General features: G+C 43.6%; 1 protein-coding gene across 1 annotated transcript in view; it reads left to right on the top strand.

Annotated features, from left to right (window-relative positions):
• Nucleotides 1-1192: 1192 nt before the first annotated feature.
• The window catches only part of SNRNP40 (small nuclear ribonucleoprotein U5 subunit 40), a gene marked incomplete at both ends in the record, with an annotated part of 35130 nt that continues 13003 nt past the window's right edge, over nucleotides 1193-23319 (top strand). The window contains 6 exons of the mRNA XM_080692661.1: nucleotides 1193-1336; nucleotides 7026-7155; nucleotides 7961-8054; nucleotides 10701-10866; nucleotides 15831-15953; nucleotides 23051-23171. Coding sequence (XP_080548787.1) covers nucleotides 1193-1336; nucleotides 7026-7155; nucleotides 7961-8054; nucleotides 10701-10866; nucleotides 15831-15953; nucleotides 23051-23171 — 778 coding nt within the window. The remainder of the gene's footprint in view (nucleotides 1337-7025; nucleotides 7156-7960; nucleotides 8055-10700; nucleotides 10867-15830; nucleotides 15954-23050; nucleotides 23172-23319) is intronic.

Raw genomic sequence — 23319 nt, 5'->3', positions numbered from 1 at the left:
AGCTACAAATTCCTGCAAGGTCTGACCTCTGTCACCTCCAACTTCATCTTGTACCATACTCCCTTCATTCTCTTTTATACCAGCCACAATGGTTCTTTGTGTCTTTTAGTCATTGTCCTCACAACTGATACCAGACCTCTGCCTATGCTGTTCTGTATAGAATGTTCTGCCTTTCTCTTCACCTAATTAGAATCCTTGCATCAGATAAATGCTCAGTCATCTTTTCCTCAGAAAGCCTTCCTGCTTACTTACAGCACTCATAGCATCAGTATCTTTCTTGGGTAGCCCTTCCTATTTTAGAAAGATCATTGTTTAACATGTTTTCCTCAACATCCCCTAACCGCCTGAGAATAGAGACCATGCTTCGTTCACAATGTAATCCCTATCGCTCTGCACAACAAAAATCAGGTGGACGACTGACGACACTTGGTTCACTGGCAAAAGCCTCACGTTTTCCAACAACACGGTCCTCTGGAGAAGGGGTCGGACAATTCCTTCATCACTGTGTCTCTCAGGAACATATTACAAATCACTGCAGAATCCGTGGCAGAAACAAGTCGGCCTCCTCATCCACGTGGGGCACTGAAAGAGGCTGGAAGACAGGCCTTTCTCGCTGGAAACGCCAGGCTAGGGGTGGACACAGTCGGCGCCTGTTGAAACAGGCGGCCATGAAGAGCCAGCTGCAGGTCTGAGTCCTGCCGCCAAAGACCCCAGAGCCAGCAAAGGGACTACTTGCCGGAGCTGGAGACGGGGGGCGGGAGCTCCCGCCCCCTGCTATCAAGCCTTCGGCTGAGAATGGCACGGTCAGACTACACACCGGTGGCGTGGCCTCCAGATTCGAGCAGCCACCCACTCCTGGCCTCCCCTGTACTTACTCAGCGTCAGCTCCTGGTCTCCGAGCCGCAGCAGTACCAGAAACACCAGATCCAGTCAGAGTTCCCACCCACAAGACAGCGCGCCTAGGAGGGACGCCAGCTCTGCTAACCAATCCCTGAATCGCACTCTCGTGACGTCATGAGGATATAACCAATGACAAGAGGCCATCCAGAAGGCGGTGCAGAGGGGGATACTAAAAGCTGATTGGTTACTCCAAGCCGGAAGTGCCTTAGGAAGAACTAAATGAGAGCCAATCGCGCGGCGCCGGAGGCCGTCGGCGCGGTCTGTAGCGGCGCTGAGAAAAGTGGCTACCGCCATGATAGAACAGCAGAAGCGCAAGGGTCCGGAGTTACCGCTGGTCCCAGTCAAGCGGCAGCGGCATGAGTTACTGTTGGGAGCGGCGGGGTCCGGCCCCGGAGGGGGGCAGCCACCCGCTACGCCGGGAGCTTTACTGCAAGCGGTAAGTGAGGAGGCAGGCGGCCTTCGGCCCTCGGCTCAGCTCGCGGTCCTCGGCGCTGTTCCGGGCGGCTCCGTACTGCTGGGCGGAACCAGAATGTAGCTGAAGTTAAAACAGATAAAGATTATTAAGAGGTCCAACATCCTGCAGTATGCCTTATACACGTTCCCCTCTTTGGCGCTTGTTTTCAGCCTTTCGACCGCCCTGTGAGGTAGCATTAGAAGTAGTTAAATCCTTGGGCTGAAAACCTGGGACCCGGCTTCAGCATCCTAAATATTCTAGAGATGCAACATAAAATAAGCATTCAGAAATGTTTGTCGAGTGAATGAATGAATGAAGAAAGTAAATTATATTGGTCGCTTTAAGACTTTGGACAAGTTGCTTCTCTCTTTAGTTCTCTGCACTAGCGTTATTAACAGCAACCGAACAATAACATTCATTGAGTCTGTCCTAAGTGTTGAGGCAGGAGAGAGAACCTGGGCACGGGAATGTGGGTTCCCAGGTACGGGGTATTGCAGCTTAAAATAGGATTACCAGGAAAGCCCTCACTGAAAAAGAGGTATCTGAACAAAGATTTGAAGGAGCCAAGTGTGCAAAGCATGTGGACAAAGTAAAGAAGGCCATCTTCATCACTTTCTGTGAGGTGGGGAGAGGTGAGCAGTGAGCAAGACCTGTGGGGGCTCCAGGAGATCAGGGCCCACAAGATGATAATTCAAATTAAGGATTGAAATTGGTCAAAAGACATTAGGTCGCTGGGCGTGGTGGCACACGCTTGTAAATCCCAGCATTTGGGGTGCTGAGACTCGAGGATCGCGGTTCACAGACAGCCTCAGCTACTTAGTGAAGCCCTCCGCAACTCAGAGAGACCCTGTTTCAAAATAAAGAATAAAAAATTGGACAAGGGGTGTGACTCGGAGGTCAAATGCCTCTGGGTTCCATCCCCAGACACACACACACACACACACACACACACACACACAGACATTAGGTGTCCCAAACCCAGTTCAGACCAATCATAAAAGAACAGATGGTGTGGTGCATACACTTATAATCCCAATCTTGGAAGGTTGAAACTGTAGGATCACAGGATTGCTGCCAGCCTCAGCTACTTAGTGAGGTCCTCCACAGGGTAGTAAGACCCTGTTTCAAAGATAAAGAATTAAAAAAAAAAAATAGGGGATGTAGCTCAGAGGTTGAATGCCCCTGGATTCCCCAGTATTCATATTCCCCCCCCCTCTCTCTCACACACACACACACACACACACACACACACACACACACACACACGCAGATGGGAAACCTCAGTATGGTTTGTTTTTGGTTTTTGTTTTTGTGGTACTGGGGTTCCTGGAAACCCTTCTACCTCCGGGCTACACTCCCAGGCCTATTTTTATATTTTTATTTGGAAACAGGGTCTCTTCAGCCAGCAAGGCTGGCTTCAAACCTGCCCGATTCCTGTCTCCGCCTCCCAAGCGCGGGGATTACAAGTGTGTACCACCACACCCGGTTCAGTATGGTATAAAAGCTGCACCTCCCAAGAGCTTACTGATTACTGTCTTTCAGGGACCATTCCCCCTCCCATGGTGGGGAGCTCTTTTTGTCTTCCATCTTTCCGTGACTTAAAATAATTTCATATTTCTACACCCTTCGTTAATCCTGGGACTTCATTTGTCAAAATCCACTGGACAAGAATCCTATAAGAGAAAACACCCCTATTTCAGTGTTTTGTATAATAAAATCTCCATTAATGTTGGTAACAGCCTAAGCATTAGGAACAGCTATTTTTCCCATTTTCTAGATTGAAAAACAAGCTCTTATCTAATAGGTGATAGATTTTTAATTAGAACCCATGCTCCTAACTGCATTTCCTATAAAAGAGAGAGTGATCACACCTTTCCTACTATGCTAATAGGCTCAGGTGAGGAAGTATGTGTGCCCTCTCAATTCCTCAATCAGCCTGTCACCTGACTGGCATAGTCCTCAAAATATCTACGTAAGCCAGCCAACTGCCTGTAGTCCTAGCTATTTGGAAGGATGAGGCAAGAAGATTGCTTGAGCCCAGGAATTTCAGGCCAACTTGGTCAGCATAGCAAGACCAGTCTGGGGCATGGGGATGGGGTCCTATATAATAACTTAATACCACTTTTATCACCTCCATGTAATTTGGCATTATTGCAGGAGGGGGCCTGATATTCCTAGCCTTGTGTGGACAATCTGTTATCAGTCTGACAACCAGGGGAATCCTTCTAAACATCAAATCACATTATCCTCTGCTGAAAAATTCCCAGTGGTTATCCATTTCATTCAGAGTATAAATCAAGGTTCTTAAGGTTATTTTCTCTCTTTACTGATATATCAATTTTGTATTGCTCACCCTGCTCTAGTCACACTGGCATGCTCTGCCTCAGGGCCTTTGCATTTGCTGGGCCTTGGGCTAGAATGCTTTTCCAGATGTCCACATGCTTTGCACACTTGGCTCCTTCAAATCTTTGTTCCGATACCTCTTTTTCAGTGAGGGCTTTCTTGGTAACCCTATTTTAAGTTTCAGTATCATATACTCTGGAACCTACATTCCTGCTTCATTTTTCTCCATCACATACTACCATCTATGTATCTATGTTTTACTTATTTTCTTTCTTCTTGCCTCTTTCCAAAAAGAATTCAGTGTCTAATTATTTCACTTATTTTGTTCAGTTTTGTTATTTCCTCAGTGCCTTGGTGTTTTGTTTTGTTTTTAGGGGCATTCTACCTCCAAGTATCGAAGTACGACAGCAGCCCTATCCCGCTACCCCCTCCCCTCGCGCACGCACGTGCGCGCGCACGCACACACCCCGTACTCGGGATTGAATCCACGGGCATCCTACCTCTGAGCTATACCCCCAGCCCTATTTTATGTTCTTTACTTTGAAACAGGATCTCACTAAGTTGCAGAGGGCCTCACTAAGTAGCTAAAGCTGACCACAAACCTGCATCCTCCTGTCTCAGCTGCCTAAGAACTAGGATTACAAGCGTGCATCCACCACACCCAGCCTGATTTTTTATTTTGAAGCAGCTCACTAAGTTGCAGAGGGTCTCACTAAGTAGCTGATACTAGCCATGAACCTGCAGTCCTCCTTTCTCAGCCTCTCAAGTACTGGGATCAAGCGTATACCACCACGCCCAGCCTTGTAATTTTTAAATAAATAAATACACTGGAGCTGAGCATGGTGGCGCACGCTTGTAAGCGCAGCATTTAGAGAGGCTGGGGCAGGATCGCGGTTCGCGGACAGCCTCGGCTACCACTTAGTGAGGCCCTCTGCAACTCAGTGAGACCGTTTCAAAACAAAGAAGAAAGTGCTTGCTTTTGCAGCACATAGACTAAAATTGGAGTGATACGGAGAAGATTAGCATAGTCCTTGCACAAGGATGACATACAAATTTATGACGCATTCCATATTAAAAAAGAAGAAGAAGAAGAAAATAGGGCTGGGGGTGTAGTGGGAGGTAGAATGACCCTGTGTTTCATCCTCAGTACCACAATAAATAAATAAATAAATAAATAAATAAATAAATAAATAAATAAATAAATAAATATACCGGAAACTACTAAAGAGATTAGAGAATTATTAGTAGTGTACTTATTTTCCCTATTTGACAAGTAAGAATCTCAGCCCAGGTTTAGGTGAACTGCTAAGCCTAGGCTTAATTCCACGACCACCATCAGAACTACTTTGGCAGCCAGGTGTGGCACACACGTGTAATCCCAGTACTTGGAAGGCTGAGACTGGAGGATCACAGGTTGGAGGATAGCCTCAGGACTCTCAGCAACCTAGCAAGTCCCTGTTTCTAAACAAAAATTAAAAGGTCTGGGGGTGTGTCTTGGAAATAGAACTCTCAGGATTTATTCACCAGTACTACCAAAAACTCCACCTAGCAGGGTTCCACTCAGGCCTGTAATCCCAGTACTTGAGAGGCTGAGACAGGATTGAAAGTTCAAGGCCAGCTAGCACTCCGTAATTTAGCCAGACCTTTTGAAAGTAAAATAGAGCCCAGACCTGGTAGCCCAGGCTTGTAATCCCCGCGCTTGGGAGGCGGAGACAGGAGGATCGCTCAGGTTCGAAGCCAGCTGTGCTGGCTTAAGAGACACTGTCTCCAAAAATAAAATAGGTCTGGGAGTGTTGCCCGAAGTTAGAAGGGCTTCCAGGAACCCCAGTACCACCAGAAAGAAAGAAAGCAAGCAAGCAAGCAAGCAAGCAAGCAAGCTAGCTGGGTGTAGCACTTGTAATCCCCACATTCAGAAGGCTGAGACAGAAGGCAGAAGGATCCTGGTTCACGGACAGCCTCAGCTACTTAGTAAGGCCTTGCAACTCTGTGAGACCCTGTTTCAAAATAAAGAATAAGCCAGGTGTGGTGGAGCATGCTTGTAATCCCAGCATTCGGGAGGCTGAGACCAGAGGATCGCAGTTCACGGACAGCCTCAGCTACTTAGTGAGGCCCTCTGCAACTTAGTGAGACCCTGTTTCAAAATAAAGAATAAAAAATAGGGCAGGGTGTATAGTTCGGAGGTCAAATATCCCTGGGTTCCATCCCCAAACCCACAAAATAAAAAATTTTTTTAAATAAAGAATAAAAAATAGGGCTAGGAGTGTGGCTTGGAGGTAGAATGCCCCTGGGTTCCATCTCTAGTACCAGACCAAAAAAAAAAAAGTAAAATAGAACTAGGGGTATAGCTGAGAATAGAATGCCCTTAGGTTCAATCCCTAATACCACAAAAATAAAACAGGCTGTGGATATAATTTATTAGTAAACTACCCTCAGGTTTAATCCTTGGTTTTTTTGTTTTTGTTTTTGTTTTTTGTGGTACTGGGAGTAGAACCCAGGGGCTTTCTACCTTCGGGCTATACTCCCAGACCTATTTTGTATTTTATTTGGAAACAGGGTCTCACTAAGTAGCTGAGGCTGGCTTCAAACCTTCGCGATCCTCCTGTCTCAGCCTCCCAAGCGCGGGGATTACAAGCGTGCGCCACCACGCCCGGCTCTAATCCTTGGTTTTGGAGGCAGTTAAAAAAAAAAAAAAAAACTAGTTCTCCTAATCATCTGTACCCTTCTGGTTGTTGGGGTGGCCAGTTTAGTCAGTCATTAAATGAACTAGAGACTAGGAAAACGTTTTTGAATAGCACAGGCAGGGTCCCTGTACTTGGAGAGCTTCATTTCTCTGGGAGAAAAGACAACATATGTGAGCAGTTATGTGAGGAAGATAATTTCAGATAGTGGTAAGTGGTGTGAATTAGTACAGTGGAGTTAATTGAATATAGGTGGGGAGGCAGTGTGCTACTTGAGTTTAGTCACAAAATGACTTCCTGAAGAGGAAATATTTGAAAAGAGCCACAGATGGAGGAAAAGGTTTTTTCCGGAGACTTCAGATTTACAGATCTGAGACAAATAAATGAGTTTAAAGTGTTTGAGCAGTCAAGTCGGCTATCGGACAAGAACAGACGGAGGGAGGAAGAGAATTAGTGTAGCGGGTAGATGGTGGAACGTTCAGGAGAGTGTCAAGTTGGAGGCATGAGTTATGTGAGCAGAGCTACCATTCTCTAATCAGAAGAAATCCTCTCATTGTTTGCCTGGTGCATTCCCTCTGCCCCCCATCCCCCGGTTTTGTAGCATCCTTTGCCTATATGCAGTGGCCACCTCATACTTCTCTTTTCTTCAGGGGCCTCCAAGGTGTTCCTCTCTTCAAGCCCCAATCATGCTGCTGTCAGGACATGAAGGAGAAGTCTACTGCTGCAAGTTTCACCCCAATGGATCCACATTAGCATCTGCAGGATTCGACCGACTGATATGTAAGGCATAACTGTTGAATCTGGAGTAATTGTTCCCTACCAAAATATTTATTATTCATTTATTACGGTACTGGAAATTAAGTTCAGGGACACTGTACCACTAAGGTACATCCAAACCCTTTTTGTTCTTTATTTTGAAACATGGTGTCACTAAGTTGTCCAGGCTCAAACTTACAATCCTTCTGTCTTAGCCTCCCAAGAACTGTGATTACAGAAGTAACTACCACACGCAGCTTGGCGTTAGTTTTATTTCAGTGGTAGGAAAATTGTTCCACTTGGTAGAACCAGTAGTCTTCTAAAAGAGCATTTAGAAGAAATTTTAGAACTGTTATTCTTGTAAATTCATAACGAGCTTTTTTGGTGGTTTTTTTTTTTTTTTTTTTTGTGGTATTGGGGATTGAACCCAGTGGCACTCTACTGCTGAGCAACATCCCTAGCCCTTTTTTTTTTTTTTTTTCTTCTTTTTTTGGTGGTACTGGGGTGCCTCGAAGCCCTTCTACCTCCGGGATACACTCACACGGGCTACACTCTCAGACCTATTTTTTACTTTTTTATGTGGAAACAGGGTCTCTTAAGCCAACGCAGCTGGCTTTGAACCTGTGCGATCCTCCTGTCTCCGCCTCCCAAGCGCGGGGATTACAAGCGTGCGCCACCACGCCGGGCCCCAGCCCTTTTTTTTATTAAGTTATGGAGGGCCTCACTAAGTAGCAGAGGCTGTCTATGAACCACAATCCTCCTGTCTCAGCCTTAGTAATGCATTTTCATTTGCCTAGTAATGTTCACAGAAGCCCTCTTGCCCTGACAGTGTTGTGGAATGTCTATGGTGACTGTGATAACTATGCCACACTGAAGGGACATAGCGGAGCAGTGATGGAGCTGCACTATAATACAGACGGCAGGTGAGTTCTGCATAACGGAATGACAGCTGCTTCTCCTATGCTTTTTAGCATCCTCCCATCTTTCATCCTTGAGTTTCCTCTTTCAGGAGACCTTTTGTCAGAAATTGTAGTTTAGATATCTATTTTATTATCATTATTACTGTCACCACAGGCAAGGCGTTTATTATCTGTGTGCACAATTATAAATACACTGTCACTGTCATCTGATGTATTAATAGTCCATACAAAATTTTTTACAAGACAAAGCAAAATGTAATTTTTTTTTCTTTGAAACAGAGTCTCACTGAGTTGCAAAGGGCAACTAAGTAGCTGAGGTTGGCCACGATCCACAGTCCTCCTGTTTCAGCCTCCCAAATGCTGGGATTACAAGTGTGTGCCACCACTCCCAGTGCAAAATTAATTTTATATATAGAAATTAGCTACTTTAATTATAAAAGTAATAAAGTATTATTTTACGAAGCAAAGCAGATTAAAAAAAAATAGTCCAGAGCCGGGCTGGCCGTGCACACTTGTAATCTCAGTACTTGGGAGGCTGAGACAGGAGGATCACAGATTCATGGATAGCTTTAAGCTACTTAATGAGGCCCTCTGGAACTTAGTAAGACCCTGTTTAAAAATTAAAAATAGGGCTGGGGCTATAACTCAGAGGTAGAATGCCCCTGGGTTTCATCCCCAATACTGCAAAAGATTAAAAAATAAAGAATAAGCCAGAGTGGTGGTGCATGCTTGTAATCCCAGCATTTGTGAGGCTAAAACCAGAGGATGGTGGTTCGTGGACAGCCTTAGGTACTTAGGTCCATTGCAAATCAGTGAGACCTGGTTTCAAAATAAAGAATAAAAGATAGGGCTGGGGGTGTAGCTCACAGGTAGAATGTTCCTGGGCTCCATTCCCGGTACTGCAAAAAAAAAAAAAAAAAATAGTCCATAACCATGGTGGTGCACACCAGTAATCCCAGTACTTGGGAGACTGAGACAGGAGGATCTCAAGTTCAAAGACAGCCTCAGCAATTCAGCAAGATCCTTTTTTGTTGTTTTTGTTTTGTTTGTTTGTACTAGGGATTGAACCCAGGGGCTTTCTACCTCTGTATTATACCCCCCAGCCTTTTTTTTTTTAAATAGGGTCTCACTAAGTTGCTGGTGTAGGCTACAAATCTGTGATCATCCTGTCTCAGCCTCCCAAGTACTGGGACTATAAGCATGTGCTATCATGCCAGGCCAAGAATCTGTTTCAAAATTTAAAAATACAAAGGTCTGGGGGTATAGCTTAGATCTAGAACACTCTGAGGTTCTATCCCCATCACCGAAAAAAGTCCATATTCTTACCATTCCAAAGATAGTCATTGTTGATATTATAATTTTTCTAAAGCCTTTTATCTACCAAAACTCTTTAGTTTTGATATATTTGTTAGAAGTGTGTTTTGTTGTTGTTTTGATCTGGGGATTGAACCTAAGAGGATTCTACCTCTGAGCTATACCCTGAGCCCTATTTTATTATTTTGAAACAGGGTCTTGCTAAATTGCTGAGACTAGCCTCAAATCTGTGATCCTCCTGTCTCGGCCTCCCAAGTACTGGGATTACAGATATAAGCCACCATACCCAGCTTTGTGTGTACAATTTTATCTGCTGATTTTTTCCCTTTAACATTGTTCACTTAATACCTGCTATCATAAACATAACCACATAATTTTAGAATATTTGTAGATGCCAGGTATGGTGGTACACACCTGTAATCCCAGTACTTGGGAGGCTGACACAGGAGGATCAGGTTGGAGGACAGCCACAGCAAGTAGTGAGACTGTCATCAACCTAGTGAGACCCTGTTTCAAAATAAAAATAAAATAGGGCTGGCGATGTGGCTCAGAGGTAGAATGCCTCTGGCTTCAATCCCCAACACCACAAAAATAAAAAAATAGGGCATGTGGTGTAGCTTAGAGTTAGAACACTCCTGGGTTCAATCCCCAGTACCAAAATAAATAAATATAAGTAAACAAAAACTTTGGGTTTTTGTTTTGTTTTGTTTTGTTTGCAGAATTGGGGATAGAACTTAGGGGCATTCTACCTCCGAGCTACATCCCCAGCCCTATTTTTTATTCTTTATTTTGAAACAGGCCTCACTGAGTTGCAAAGGGCCTCGCTAAGTAGAAGCTGAGGCTATCTGTGAACCGCGATCCTCCTGTCTGAGCCTCCCCAGTGCTGAGTTTACAAGCGTGAGTCACCACGCCCAGCTGTAAAACTTTGTTTTTTTTAAAGCAAGGATTGGAGTTGTTCAGCCCTTGGGTCCAGAATTCCGACATTCAGTCTTACCTCTACAGCAGAGGGAGTAATTAAACAATTCCAAGAGGGAGGATGTCTTATGTGTAAAATGTGAGCTATCATAGGAGGAAGATATCAAAGAGTTGCTGTATTAGGTGTGTGAATTACAGGGGCACACAGAAGGACATGGTTTTAAACTTCGTTCATCGATGCTATGACTGGGTCTAGGACATGAGTAGGATTTCCATAGGTAGAGTAAAGCATGCCAAACTAGAGAGCACAACAGGTCAGTGATTAGAAGAATTTGTCACGTTTTAAAAGGCAGGAAAAACAGATTGTTATTGTTTCTTTTTTTCACTTGATCCTTTTGTGTTCTTTTTCTTACCTTCTAGTATGCTCTTCTCAGCATCCACAGATAAAACTGTGGCAGTGTGGGATAGTGAAACAGGCGAGAGGGTTAAAAGACTAAAGGGACATACTTCCTTTGTGAATTCCTGTTATCCAGCCCGGAGGGGCCCCCAGCTTGTCTGTACTGGAAGTGATGATGGTACAGTAAAGGTAGGTGTTATCAATACATGTTACAATTTGAAGTCATAATGGGAGCGCCTTATCTTGTCTTCTCACCTGTTGGTGTACCCTCCTGCATACCTTAGTTTTCTATTGTTATTTATTTATTTTGGTGGTACTGGGGGTGGAACCCAGAGGCTTTTCTACCTCCGTACTATACTCCCAGACCTATTTTATACTTTATTTGGAAACAGTCTCACTAAGTTGCTGAGAGCCTCGCTAAGTAGCTGAGGCTGGCTTCTAACCTGTGTGATCCTCCTGTCTCCGCCTCCCAAGTGCTAGGATTACAAGCGTGCGCCACCAGGCCCAGCCATAACTTAGTTTTCTAATAGTCACTTCTCAAAGCAACCCTTCAAAATTTCCCTATTTAGCTGGGCATGGTGGCGCACGCTTGTAATCCCCGCGCTTGGGAGGCAGAGACAGGAGGATCGCGCAGGTTCAAAGCCAGCCGCGCACGCTGGCTTAGGAGACCCTGTTTCCAAATAAAAATATAAAAATAGGTCTGGGAGTGTAGCCCGGAGGTAGAAGGGCTTCCAGGAACCCCAGTACCAAAAAAAAAAAAAATTTCCCTATTTAAAATAATAGGTAGTGGTGTAGTGGTACATGCCTATAATCCCAGTACTTCAGAGGCTGAGATGCGAGGATTGCAGGTTTGAAGCCAGTCTCAGAACTTAGCAAGACATTCAGCAACTTAGCAAGACCCTATTTCAAAACTACAAAGGTCGGCCAGGCGTGGTGGTGCATGCTGTAATCCCAGCATTCGGGAGGTTGAGACTGGAGGATCGCAGTTCACAGCCAGCCTTAGCTACTTAGGCCCTCTGCAACTTAGTGAGACTGTTTCAAAATAAATAATAAAAAATAGAGCAGGGGATGTAGCTCGAAGGTCAAATGTCCCTGGGTTCCATCCCCAAACCCTCAAAATATAAAAAAATAAAAATAAAAAGGTCTAGGGGTATAGTTTGGAGATAGAATGCTCCTGGGTTTAGCCAGGCATGGTGGTGCACACTTGTAATACCAGCATTTGGGAGGCTGAGACAGGAGGATCATGGTTTGCAGACAGCCTCAACTGCTTAGTGAGGGCCCTTGCATCTTAGCGAGACCCTGTCTCAAAATAAAGAAAAAAAATAGGAATGGGGGTGTAGCTTGGAGGTAGAATGCCCCTAGGTTCCATCCCCAGTACTGCCAAAAAAAAAAAAAAAAAAAGTTTTTTAAATAAAAAATAGGGCTGGGGGTATAGTGTGGAGGTAGAATGCCCCTGGGTTCAATCCCCAGTACCATGGTGGGGAGGGGTACACCTGGGTTTAATCCCCACTACCAAAAAATCAATAGGCACTGTTTTAATGGCTCTGCAGAATAATATTAAACTCATAGAATAAACTGCTACTTGCAATAAAATGAACATGTGGATTTGCTTCCTGGCTCAGCTATTAATTTTGTCACCTTGAGCAGTTCACAGTTTTTTGTATGTGTGGTACTGGGAATTGAACCCAGAAGCAGTCTACTTCTGAGCCTACGCTCTCACCCCTTTTAATTTTTTTATTTTTTGTTGAAACAGGGTCTACCTGAGTTACCATACATAGTCTCAACCCTGTGATTCTCCTATCTCAGCCTCCCAAATGGTGAAATTACAGGTGTGTACCAGCACCAAGCTAGCAGTTCACTTTGTTTGTTTGTTTGTTTGCTTGTTTGTTTGTTTGTTTTTGCAGTACTGGGGATTGAACTCAGGGGCATTTTACCTCCAAGCTACACTCCTAGTCCTATTTTCTTATTCTTTATTTTTAAAATAGGGTCCCACTAAATTGTGGAGGGCCTACACTAAGTAGCTGAGGCTGTCCGTGAACTTGTGATCCTCCTGTCTTGACCTCTCAAGTACTGGGATTATAAGTGTGCACGACCATACCCTGCTTGCAGTTCACTTTTCTGAGCCTCACTTTTTTCATCTTTAGAATAGTTGCACAGAGCCCAGCATGGTGGCGCACACTTATAATCCCCATACTTGGGAGGCTGAGACAGGAGGATCACGGTTTGCAGATAGCCTCAGCTACTTAGTGAGACCCTTTGCAATTTAGTGAGATCCTGTTTCAAAATAAAGAATAAGCTAGGCGTGGTGGCGCACGCTTGTAATCCCCGCACTTGGGAGACGGAGACAGGAGGATCGCACAGGTTCAAAGCCAGCGTTGCTGGCTTAAGAGACCCTGTTTCCAAATAAAAATATAAAATTAGGTCTGGGAGTATAGCCCGGAGGTAGAAGGGTTTCCAGGAACCCCAGTACCACCAAAAGTCAAAAATAAAAAAAATAAAAATAAAGAATAAAAAATAGGGCTGGGGTTGTAGCTCAGGTAGAATGCCCCTGAGTTCCATCCTCAGTACCGCCAAAAAAAAAAAGGAATAGTTGCACAGAAGCCTGGTGTGGTGGTGCACTCTTGTAATCCCACTACTTGGGAGGCTGAGACTGGAGGATCATGCAGGTTCAAAGCCAGCCTCAATTACTTAGTGAGGCTTTTAGCAACTTAGTGAAACCCCGTTTCCAAATAAAATATAAAATAGGTCTGGGAGTGTAGCCCAGAAGCTCAGAGGTAGAAGGCCGCTGGGTTCCATCTGCAATACAACCAGGGAATGGGGGCAGGGGGGATAGTTGAGGAGAGCTGGGTGTGATGGTGCATGCTTATAATCCCAGTACTTGGGGAGCTGAAATAGGACAGCCTTAGAAACTCTGGAGACCCTGTTTTTAAATAAAAAATAAAAGCCGGGCATGGTGGTGCACACTTGAATCTTGCACTTGGGAAGCAGAGACAGGAGGATCGTGCAGGTTCGAAGCCCGCCTCGCTGGCTTAAGAGACCCTGTTTCCAAATAAAAATATAAAAAAATAGGTGCCTGGGAGTGTAGCCCGGAGGTATAAGGGTTTCCAGAAACCCCAGTACCACCAAAAAAAAATAAATAAAAATAAAAAGAGGACTAGGGGTATAACTCAGAGGTAAAATGCCCTTGGGTTCAATGTGTATATTCTCAAGTACACACACACACACACACACACACACACACACACACACACACCACCTACCCCTACCCTCAAAGACTCTGTTAAACTACCCAAAGATTCTACTTCAATAGGTCTGGAATGGGAATCTTTAAAGTGTTCGAGTGTTTTTGTATAGCAGAGCTGACATCTTAGAAGCCACTGATTTCATCCGGCACCATTATTTTACAAATGAAAATGAGGTCTAGAAATAACAGCTTATATCAAAGACACACAGGATACACTGCTTCATGGTATCTGCCTTCTTTCCTTTGACACTAATTTTGGACTCTGGCTTGGAGTGCGTGTATTTTATTTCTTTGTGGTACTGGTGGTTAAACCAAGGGATATTCTACCACTGAGCTACATCCCTAGTTTTTGAAACTATCTTTAAGTTGTTGAGGATGACCTCAAACTTAGGATCCTCCTGCTCAGCCTCCCAAATAACTGGGATTGCAGGCCTTTGTTGTGGCTGTCGAGCAGTCCTGATTTTAAAATGCTGTTTTTTGTTGTTTTTTAAGCCAAACATGATGCAAACGCTTGTAATCCCTGTACTTGGGAGGCTGAGACAGGAGGATCGCAGGTTCTTGGCCAACCTTGGCTAGTTAGTGAGGCCCTCTGCAACTTAGTGAGACTCTGTTTCAAAGTAAAGAATAGAGCTGGGCAATTAGCGGGAAGGTAGAACACCTCTGGATTTGTACTGCGGGGTGGGGAAAGATGGAAAGAAATCTCACTATATTGTGTTTTTTTATTCATACTTTAAGAAAGGAATATGAGGGGATAGAGAGGCTTTGTATTTAAAAGAATATGAGGACGTAGAGAGACTTTGTATTTAAAAAAATATTTCCACGCTGGACGTGGTGGAGCACACTTGTAATCCCAGCATTCAGGAGGCTGAGACCAGAGGATTGCAGCTCACAGACAGCCTTAGCTACTTAGTGAGGCCCTTTGTAACTCAGACCCTGTTTCAAAATAAAGAATAAAAAATAGGGCTTTGAGGTGTAGCCTGGAGGTAGAATGCTCCTGGGTTTAATCCCTTTTGCCACAAAAATAAAAATCACCCCCCCCCCCCAAGAAATGGGCCAAACACAGGCACAGTGGCTCAGGCCCCATGGGGCAGGAATATCCCAAGAGCTTAAAATTATAAAATTGTAAGTGATTTATTCTACCAACCAGAGATGTGTTTATGTCCTTTAACTTAGGGGTATTCTATACAATTTTTTTTCTTTTTTATGGTACCAGGGGTGGAACCCAGGGGCTTTCCTACCTCCGGACTATACTCCTAGACCTATTTTATATTTTATTTGGAAACAGGGTCTCACTAAGTTGCTGAGAGCCTCACTAAATAGCTGAGGCTGGCTTCAAACCTGTGCAATCCTCCTGTCTCGCTTCCCAAGCACAGGGATTATAAGCGTATGCCACCACGCCTGGCTCTATATAATTATTTCTTTTTGTGTGTGTGTGGGTCTGGGATTGGAACCTAGGGGCATTCGACCTCCGATCTACACCTCCTGCCCTATTTTTTTTAATTCTTTATTTTGAAACCGGGTCTCACTGAGTTGCAGAGGGCCTCAATTAGTAGTTGAGGCTGTCCACGAACCATGATCCTCCAGTCTCTGCCTCCCGAATGCTGGAATTACAAGTGTGCACCACCATGCCCGGCTATAATTATTTCTTTCTTTTTGTGTGTGTGTGTGGTACTGGGGGTGGAACCCAGAGGCTTTCTACCTCTGGGCTGTACTCCCAGACCTATTTCATATTTTATTTGGAAACAGGGTCTCACTAAGTTGCTGAGAGCCTCACTAAGTAGCTGAGGCTGGCTTCGAACCTGTCTCACTCTCCTAAACACAGGGATTACAAGCGTGTGCCACCACGCCCGGCTTATAATTATTTCTTAGTAGTGTTGTTATTGATACACTACCTGTTCCTCTCCTTCAGCTATGGGACATAAGGAAGAAAGCAGCTATCCAGACATTTCAGAACACATACCAGGTGTTAGCTGTGACCTTCAATGACACAAGTGATCAGATTATCTCTGGTGGGATAGACAATGATATCAAGGTATGTTGGATGTTTCTTTATAGTTCCCTTTCACCTGCATATACTCAGAAATGAATCTTTGCAAACTGAGATTGTGGATTTTTTTTCTTTCTTATCTTCATTGACTAAATCAAAAGTTTTATTGTAGTCATTAAATACCATCAAAGATCAGGAGATAAATGTTGTAAAGTATGAATTCCCTCAGTAGGGTACTGAGAAAAATACAGAATTTATTTGTATTTCATCCCCCACCTAAAGACATTTAAAATTTTTTTAATTATCTTGGTCTAATGAGATAGCAGTGAATTCGTTTGTGATTCTCTACCCTCTTTTGTTTTTGTTTTTCTCTTTGTTTTGAGAGAGAGAGTGTGTGTGTGGTACTAGGGCAGTCTACTTCCGAGCCACACTTTTAAAATTTTTTTGAAACAGTGTCTCACAAGATTGATGAGAGTCTCACTATTGCTGAGGCTGTCCTCAACCCTGTTTTGGCCTCCACAGTTAGGCACCACCATTCCCGGCTGTGTGTTATTTTTATTTTATTTTGTTTTTGCAATAGTAGGTAAACCCAGGGGCATTCTTCCTCTGAACTACACCGTTACCCTATTTTTTATTCTTTATTTTGAAGCAGTGTCTCACTAAGTTGCAGAACACCTCACTAATTAGTTGATCCTGTGGTCCTCCTGTCTCAGCTTCCCAAGTACTGCGATTATAAGCATGCACCACCATACCTGATTGTGTTTCTTTTTGATACTATGGAAACAAAATCTTTTAAGTTTCTCTAAGAACAAGAGAAAGTAATAATATTAGAAAAGGCGGCAGTAGACAATACAGTGTAGCTCAAGTTTTGAACCAGTTAACTTGGATTCTAATCCCAGTTCCACCATTTTCTAGTTTTGTGACTCCATTCATTTAAGCTTCATGACAGTCTCATGAAATAAAGACTTTTGCCAGGCAAGGTGGTACATACTTGTAATCCCAGAACTTGGGAGGTTGAGTCAGGAGGATCACAGGTTTATAGCCAACCTCAGCTACTTAGTGAGGTGCTCCGCAACTTAGTGAGACCCTGTTTCAAAAATAAAAAAAATAAGGCAGGGGGTATAGCTCAGAGGTAAAATGTCCTTGGAATCAATCCCCAGTACCACAAAAGTAAGAAGACTTTTTGTACTCAGGATCAAGCCCAGGAACATAGTACCTCTGAGCTGCATCCCAGTCCTATTCATTCATTCATTCATTCATTCATTTTGCAGGTCTGGGTATGGAATCCAGGGCAATTGACCTCCGAGCTATACCGCCTGCCCTATTTTTTATTCTTTATTTTGAAACAGGGTCTCACTAAGTTGCAGAGGGCCTCACTAAGTAACTGAGGCTGTCCACGAACCACAATCCTCTGGTTTCAGCCTCCTGAATGAATGACTGCTGGGATTACAAGTGTGCGCCACCACACCCAGTTCTATTTGGGGGGGGTGTCTGGGGGTGGAACCCAGGGGCATTTGACCTTTGACCTAAACCCCCTGCCCTATTTTCTACTTTTTATTTTGAAACAGGGTCTCAATAAGTTGCTGAGAGCCTTACTAAGTGAGGCTGACTTCAAACCTCTGCAATCCTCCTGACTCAGCCTCCCAAGTGCTGGGATTACAAGCATGGGCCACCATGCCCGGCCTTTTTTTTTTTTTTGGTGGCACTGGGGTTCCTGGAAGCCCTTCTACTTCCAGGCTACACACCCAGACCTATTTTTTATATTTTTACTTGGAAACAGGGTCTCTTCAGCAGCACGGCTGGCTTCGAACCTGCGCGAACCTCCCAAGCGCGGGGATTACAAGTGTGCGCCACCATGCCCAGCCTGTTTTTTATTTTAAAACAGGTCTCACTAAACTGCTAAGGCTAGCCTCAGACCTGCAATCCTTCTGTCTCAGCCTCCCAAGTTCTTTGGGATTGTAGAGTTTTGCCACTATACCCATTGAAATCACGACTATTAATGCCATTTTACAGATGAAAAAGTTGCTCTGAAAGAGGTACAGTAACCTAACCCAAAGTTACACATCTGATAAGTGATCGTACCTCAGTTCAAAACCCAGAGATTGAACAGGACGTCGTAGTGCATGCCTGTAATTCCAGCCTTGGAAGGCTGAGACACAAGGATCATCACAGATTCAAGGGCAGCTTCAGCAACTTAGCAAGATGCTATTTCAAAACAAAAATTTTTAAAAATGACTGGGAATATATCTTGGAGGTAGAATGCTCCTGGGTTCAAGCCTCAGTACTACACACATGCACAGAGATTGGTCTTCTTGAGTCATATTTTTAAAAATGACTGGGAATATATCTTGGAGGTAGAATGCTCCTGGGTTCAAGCCTCAGTACTACACACATGCATAGAGATTGGTCTTCTTGAGTCATATTCTAAGCACTCATGATTTAGGAGTAAACCGTTCCTTCTTCCCTCCCTCTTTTTCTTTTTTTAATTTTCTTACTGTTTTGGGGGAGTACTAGGGCTACACCCTCAGCCCTATTTTTTATTCTTTGTTTTGAAAAAGTGTCTCACTGAGTTGCGGAAGGCCTCACTAAGTAGCTGAAGTTGGCTGAAAACCTGAGATCCTTCTGTTTCGGCCTCCCAAGTACTGGAATTGCAAGAGTACACGCCATGCTTGGCTATGAGAATTTAATAACCCTCATCTCCACTATAGGGTTAGACTAGCCTAAAAGTAAAAATCTCACATTAGTGAGGTCTTCTTACTACAAATAGTACGGCTTACTTGGGGTTCTGTAGAATGTTCCTGAGCCTCCTATAAACAATACTGCTAGTCCTAAAGATGAACGCAGTTCTGTTTTAAGACTTGAAGATTTTCCATGTCTTCTTAGATACCTAATGTTATACCTTGTCTTAGAGTAAGTTATTTTTACAGACAACAAGTCCTAATTGTTGACTATTAACATGTATCAGTTTTGCTCTGAAATCTGAATTTAATCTCAAATGTGAAGAGTGTATAAAGTTCGATGGGTTTGTCTTTTTTTTCTAAAATATTCTTTCCTAGCCTAGTATGGTGGTGCACACATGTAATTCCAGTACCTGGGAGACTGACAAAGAAGGATCACAGGTTTGAAGACAGCCTTAGTATCATAGCAAGACTGTCCAACCTAGAGAGGCCTTCTTTCAAAACTAACAGACAAAAGGACGAGGGTGTGGTTTGGAGGTAGAATGCTTCCAGGTTCAATCCCCAGTACCAACAAAAAAATGTGTGTGCAATTGTGTGTGTATATGTCTTTGGTGAAGTAGTTCCTGGGTACCCCTTTGTAAATTTATGCTAGGCTTGGTCGCACGTGTCCCAAATTCGGGAGGCTGAGACAGTAGAATGCCAGGATGGAGGTCCGCCTTAGCAACTTGGCCCTTCACGAATAAGGAGTGCAGGTCTCAAGGATGAAAGCCTGGAACTAGTACACAAGTGCTGAGACTGGTAGCAAGGTGTGCATTCTCTTGTTACTAAGCTGAAGATTTCAACATTGACTACTAGGAAGCTGAGGGACAATGGCTTAAACAAAGTGTCAGCCATTTCAGGCTCTCCTGATTAACCCTTTCTGCTGTACTGGGTGTGGAATCTAGGGGCATTCTACCTCTGAGCTATACCCGCAGCCCTATTTTTCATTCTTTACTTTGAAACAGGGTCTCAATGAGTTGCAAAGTGCTCTCTGAGTAGCTGAGGCTGGCTGCAAACTGTAATCCTCCTGTCTCAGCCTCCCAAATGCTGGGATTACAAGTGTAATCCCATGCCCAGCTGGGAAAGAACATCTTGATACAAATGTATATAAATTGTGTTGTGCCAGATATAGTGGCACCTGTAATCCCAGTACTTGAGAGGCTGAGACAGGAGGATCACAGGTTGGAGGATAGCCTAGCAATTCAGCAAGACCTTTAGCAACTTAGCAACACCATTTCAAAATAAAAATAAAGAGAGCTGGGGGTATAGCTCAGAGGTAGAATGCCCCTCGGTTTAATCCCCAGTACCACAAAAATGAGTAACTGTGCATTTGGATGGAGAAAGTACAGTTGTCTACCTTATGTACTGCTCTGGTATATAATACCTGACCATTTCTGGATGAGGGAAAGCGTCTTGTTTTAGGGGACAGCAAAAGTTTATTCAATTAAATAAATTACATGCAAGCCGCACGTGGTGGCGCATGCTTGTAATCCCAGTATTTGGGAGGATGAGACAGAAGGATCCGGATTCGCAGACAGCCTCCACTACTACTTAGTGAAGCAACTCTGAGACCCAGTTTCAAAATAAAAATAAAACATAGGGCTGGGGATGTATCTCAGAGGTAAGAATACCCCCTGGGTTTCATCCCCAGTACCACAAAAATAAAGAAAAATAAGTTAATGAGTTAAATTTTGGGGAAATTTCATATAATACCTGTGACCTTCACAAAATTGCTGTTTTCTATGTGACATCCAGACTTTCTGTCAGTGCTGGTATTTTTTACACAGTTGCAATTTGTGTATACATAAATGCTATTTTGTATTTTCCTTTCTTGCTTAATAGCTTATTATGTAAATATTTTCTGCATTTGGGTTTTAGAGCTATTTTTAGGAACTGCTTAATACCTTCCAATTATTGAGGGCCTGCCATGTACCAGGCATATGCAAAACATATTTATTTGTAATCTTTATAACAGCCACAAGAAGTAGATGTTTCTTTGTCTTTCAGAACAGGCTCAGGAAGGGCCCAGTGACAGCTCTGGTGTGTTCTCACCCTCAGTCTCCTTTCCACTCTACTGTGCTATCTCCTTTGTCAAAACTCATGATGGTCCAATGTGCTTATAAGGCATTTAGCAAGCCATCTTTACCCTATTTGACGTTTAGGTTATATACTGTATATCTTTTGTGTTTATACATATACACATGTTTTCATTATTGATTGTATATATATTATTGTAATGTCAATACTTTATTTTTAGTAGCTAAAAATAGCTTTTTTCTTTAATGCCTAATATATATATCGTAATTGGAAAATGACCTCTAAAATAATTTTATTTTTTATTAAACTTTATGGTAGGCTGGGTGTGGTGTCACACATATATAATCACGGTACTTGAGCCAGGCATGGTGGCTTACTCCTGTAATCCCAGCATTTTAGAGTCTGAGATGAGGATCACAGTTCACAGACAGCCTCAGCTACTTAGTGAGGCCTTCCACAACTTAGTGGAACCCTGTTTCAAAATAAAATAAAGGCAGCTGGGTGTGGTGGCACATGCTTGTAATCCCAGCGCTTGGGAGGCTGAGGCAGGAGAATCACACAGGTTAGAAGCCAGCCTCAGATACTGAGTGAGGCTCTCAGCAACTTAGTGAGACCTTGTTTCCAAATAAAGTATAAAATAGGTTACAGGTATAGCCCGGGGGTAGAAAAACCTCTGGGTTCTACCGCTAGTACCACAAAAAAAAAAGAATAAAAAATAAAGGCGGGGGGGGGCATAGCTCAAAGGTCAAATGCCCCATAATAATAACAATAACAATATAATAATCCCAGTACCTGGGAGGCTGAGACTGGAGAATCCAGGTTCATGGCCAGCCTCAGCTACTTATAGTGAGGCCCTCTGCAACTTAGTGAAACCCTGTTTCAAATTAAAAGAATAAAGCCATGCTTGTAATCCCAGTACTTGGGACAGAAGAATCACAGGTTCTCGGCCAGCCTCAACTACTTAGGCCCTCCACAACTTAGATCCTTTTTCAAAATAAAGAAGAAAAGCCTGACGTGGTGGCGTACACTTGTAATCCTAGTACTTGGGAGGCTAAGACAGAAGGATTATGCAGGTTCAAAGCCAGCCTCAGCTACTTAGTGAGACCCCATTCCCAAATAAAGTATAAAATAGGTCTGGGAGTGTAGCCCAGAGGTAGAAGGTCCCTAGGTTCTATTCTCAGCACCGCAAAAAAATAAAATAAAGAAGAAAAAATGAGGCTGGCGGAATAGCTTGGAGGTAGAATGTCCCTGGGTTCAATCTCCTGTACTGTAAAAAAAATAAAGAAAGAAAGAAAGAATAAAAAATTGTGCTAGGGGTGTAGCTCAGAGGTAAAATGCCTCTGGGTTCAATCCCCAACACCACAAAATAAGTCTTTATCGTGTGTGTTTCTGTGTGTTGCTTGGGATTGAACCAAGAATGTTCTCATTCTGAACCACATCCCAGCCCTTTTCTTTTGCGTGGGGGTGGAACCAGGGGAATTCTACCTCTGAACTGAACTACCCCCTAGCTTATTTTTTATTTTGAAGTAGGATCTCTCTAAGTTGTAGAGGCCTCAATAATTTGATGAAGCAGGCCACGAACCAGAGAGCTTCCTGTCTCAGCCTCCCAAGTACTGGGATTACCTGTATATGCCTACAAACCCAGCCTAAACTTTATTTTTAGAAAGACAAGTTGAGCCTGGCGTGGTAGCGCACACTTGTAATCCCAGGATTTGGGGGGCCGAGACCGGAGGGTCGCGGTTCACAGACAGCCTCAGCTACTTGGTCAGGCCCTTTGCAAATTAGTGAGAACCTGTTTCAAAATAAAGAATAAAAAATAGGGCAAGGGGTATAGCTTGGAGGTCAAATGCCCCTGGGTTCCATCCTCAGACCTGCAAAAAAAGAAAAGAAAAAGAGAAAGAAAGAAGAAAAGAGTTGTAACGAGGCATGTTTGTAATCCCAGTAGTTGAGGAGCTGAAACAGGACAATTACAGCATCACAGATTTGAAGCCAGCCTAGACAATTTAGAAGGGTCCTCCTCAGCTTAGTGAGACCCTGTTTCCAAATAAGAAATAAAATCAGGCTGGGTGTTTAGCTCAGAGGTAAGATGCCTCTGGGTTCAATCTCCAGTGGCACCAAAAAAAAAAAGAAAGAAAGAAAGAGAAGAAAAACAGGGTTGGTGATGTAGCACAGAGGTAGAATGCCTCTGGGTTTAATCCATAGTACCACCAAAAAAAGGCAAGAGTTATTTTCTCTTTGACAGAAATTCTGTAGTTTGTGGCAAATTATTGTCCCATACCCAGATTTAAGAAGAGATACCAATTTTTCCAGGCAGTTGACTCTTAAATAATTCTGTTTCTCTGCTATTTCTTAGTTTGATTTCTGAGAGTGCTTTTCTTGTTTCTGTAGGTCTGGGATTTGCGCCAAAACAAGCTGACCTACACCATGAGAGGCCATGCAGACTCTGTGACTGGTCTGAGTTTAAGTTCTGAAGGCTCTTATCTTTTGTCCAATGCAATGGACAATACAGGTAACTTTGGAGAGGAAATTTGTCCTATGCCCAGCCTCTGAGGACACCAAAGAGTGGGCATTGTACATTAAAAATATATTAGGGAGCCAGGCATGGTGGCACATGCTTGTAATTCCAGTGTGCGAGCCTGAGATAGGATTGCGGTTCG

This window comes from Muscardinus avellanarius (genome assembly GCF_963383645.1).
Source record: "Muscardinus avellanarius genome assembly, chromosome: 3".
NCBI lineage: Eukaryota > Metazoa > Chordata > Mammalia > Rodentia > Gliridae > Muscardinus > Muscardinus avellanarius.
The sequence above is the reverse complement of the archived record's forward strand: the minus strand, read 5'-3'. Positions and strand labels throughout refer to the sequence as shown.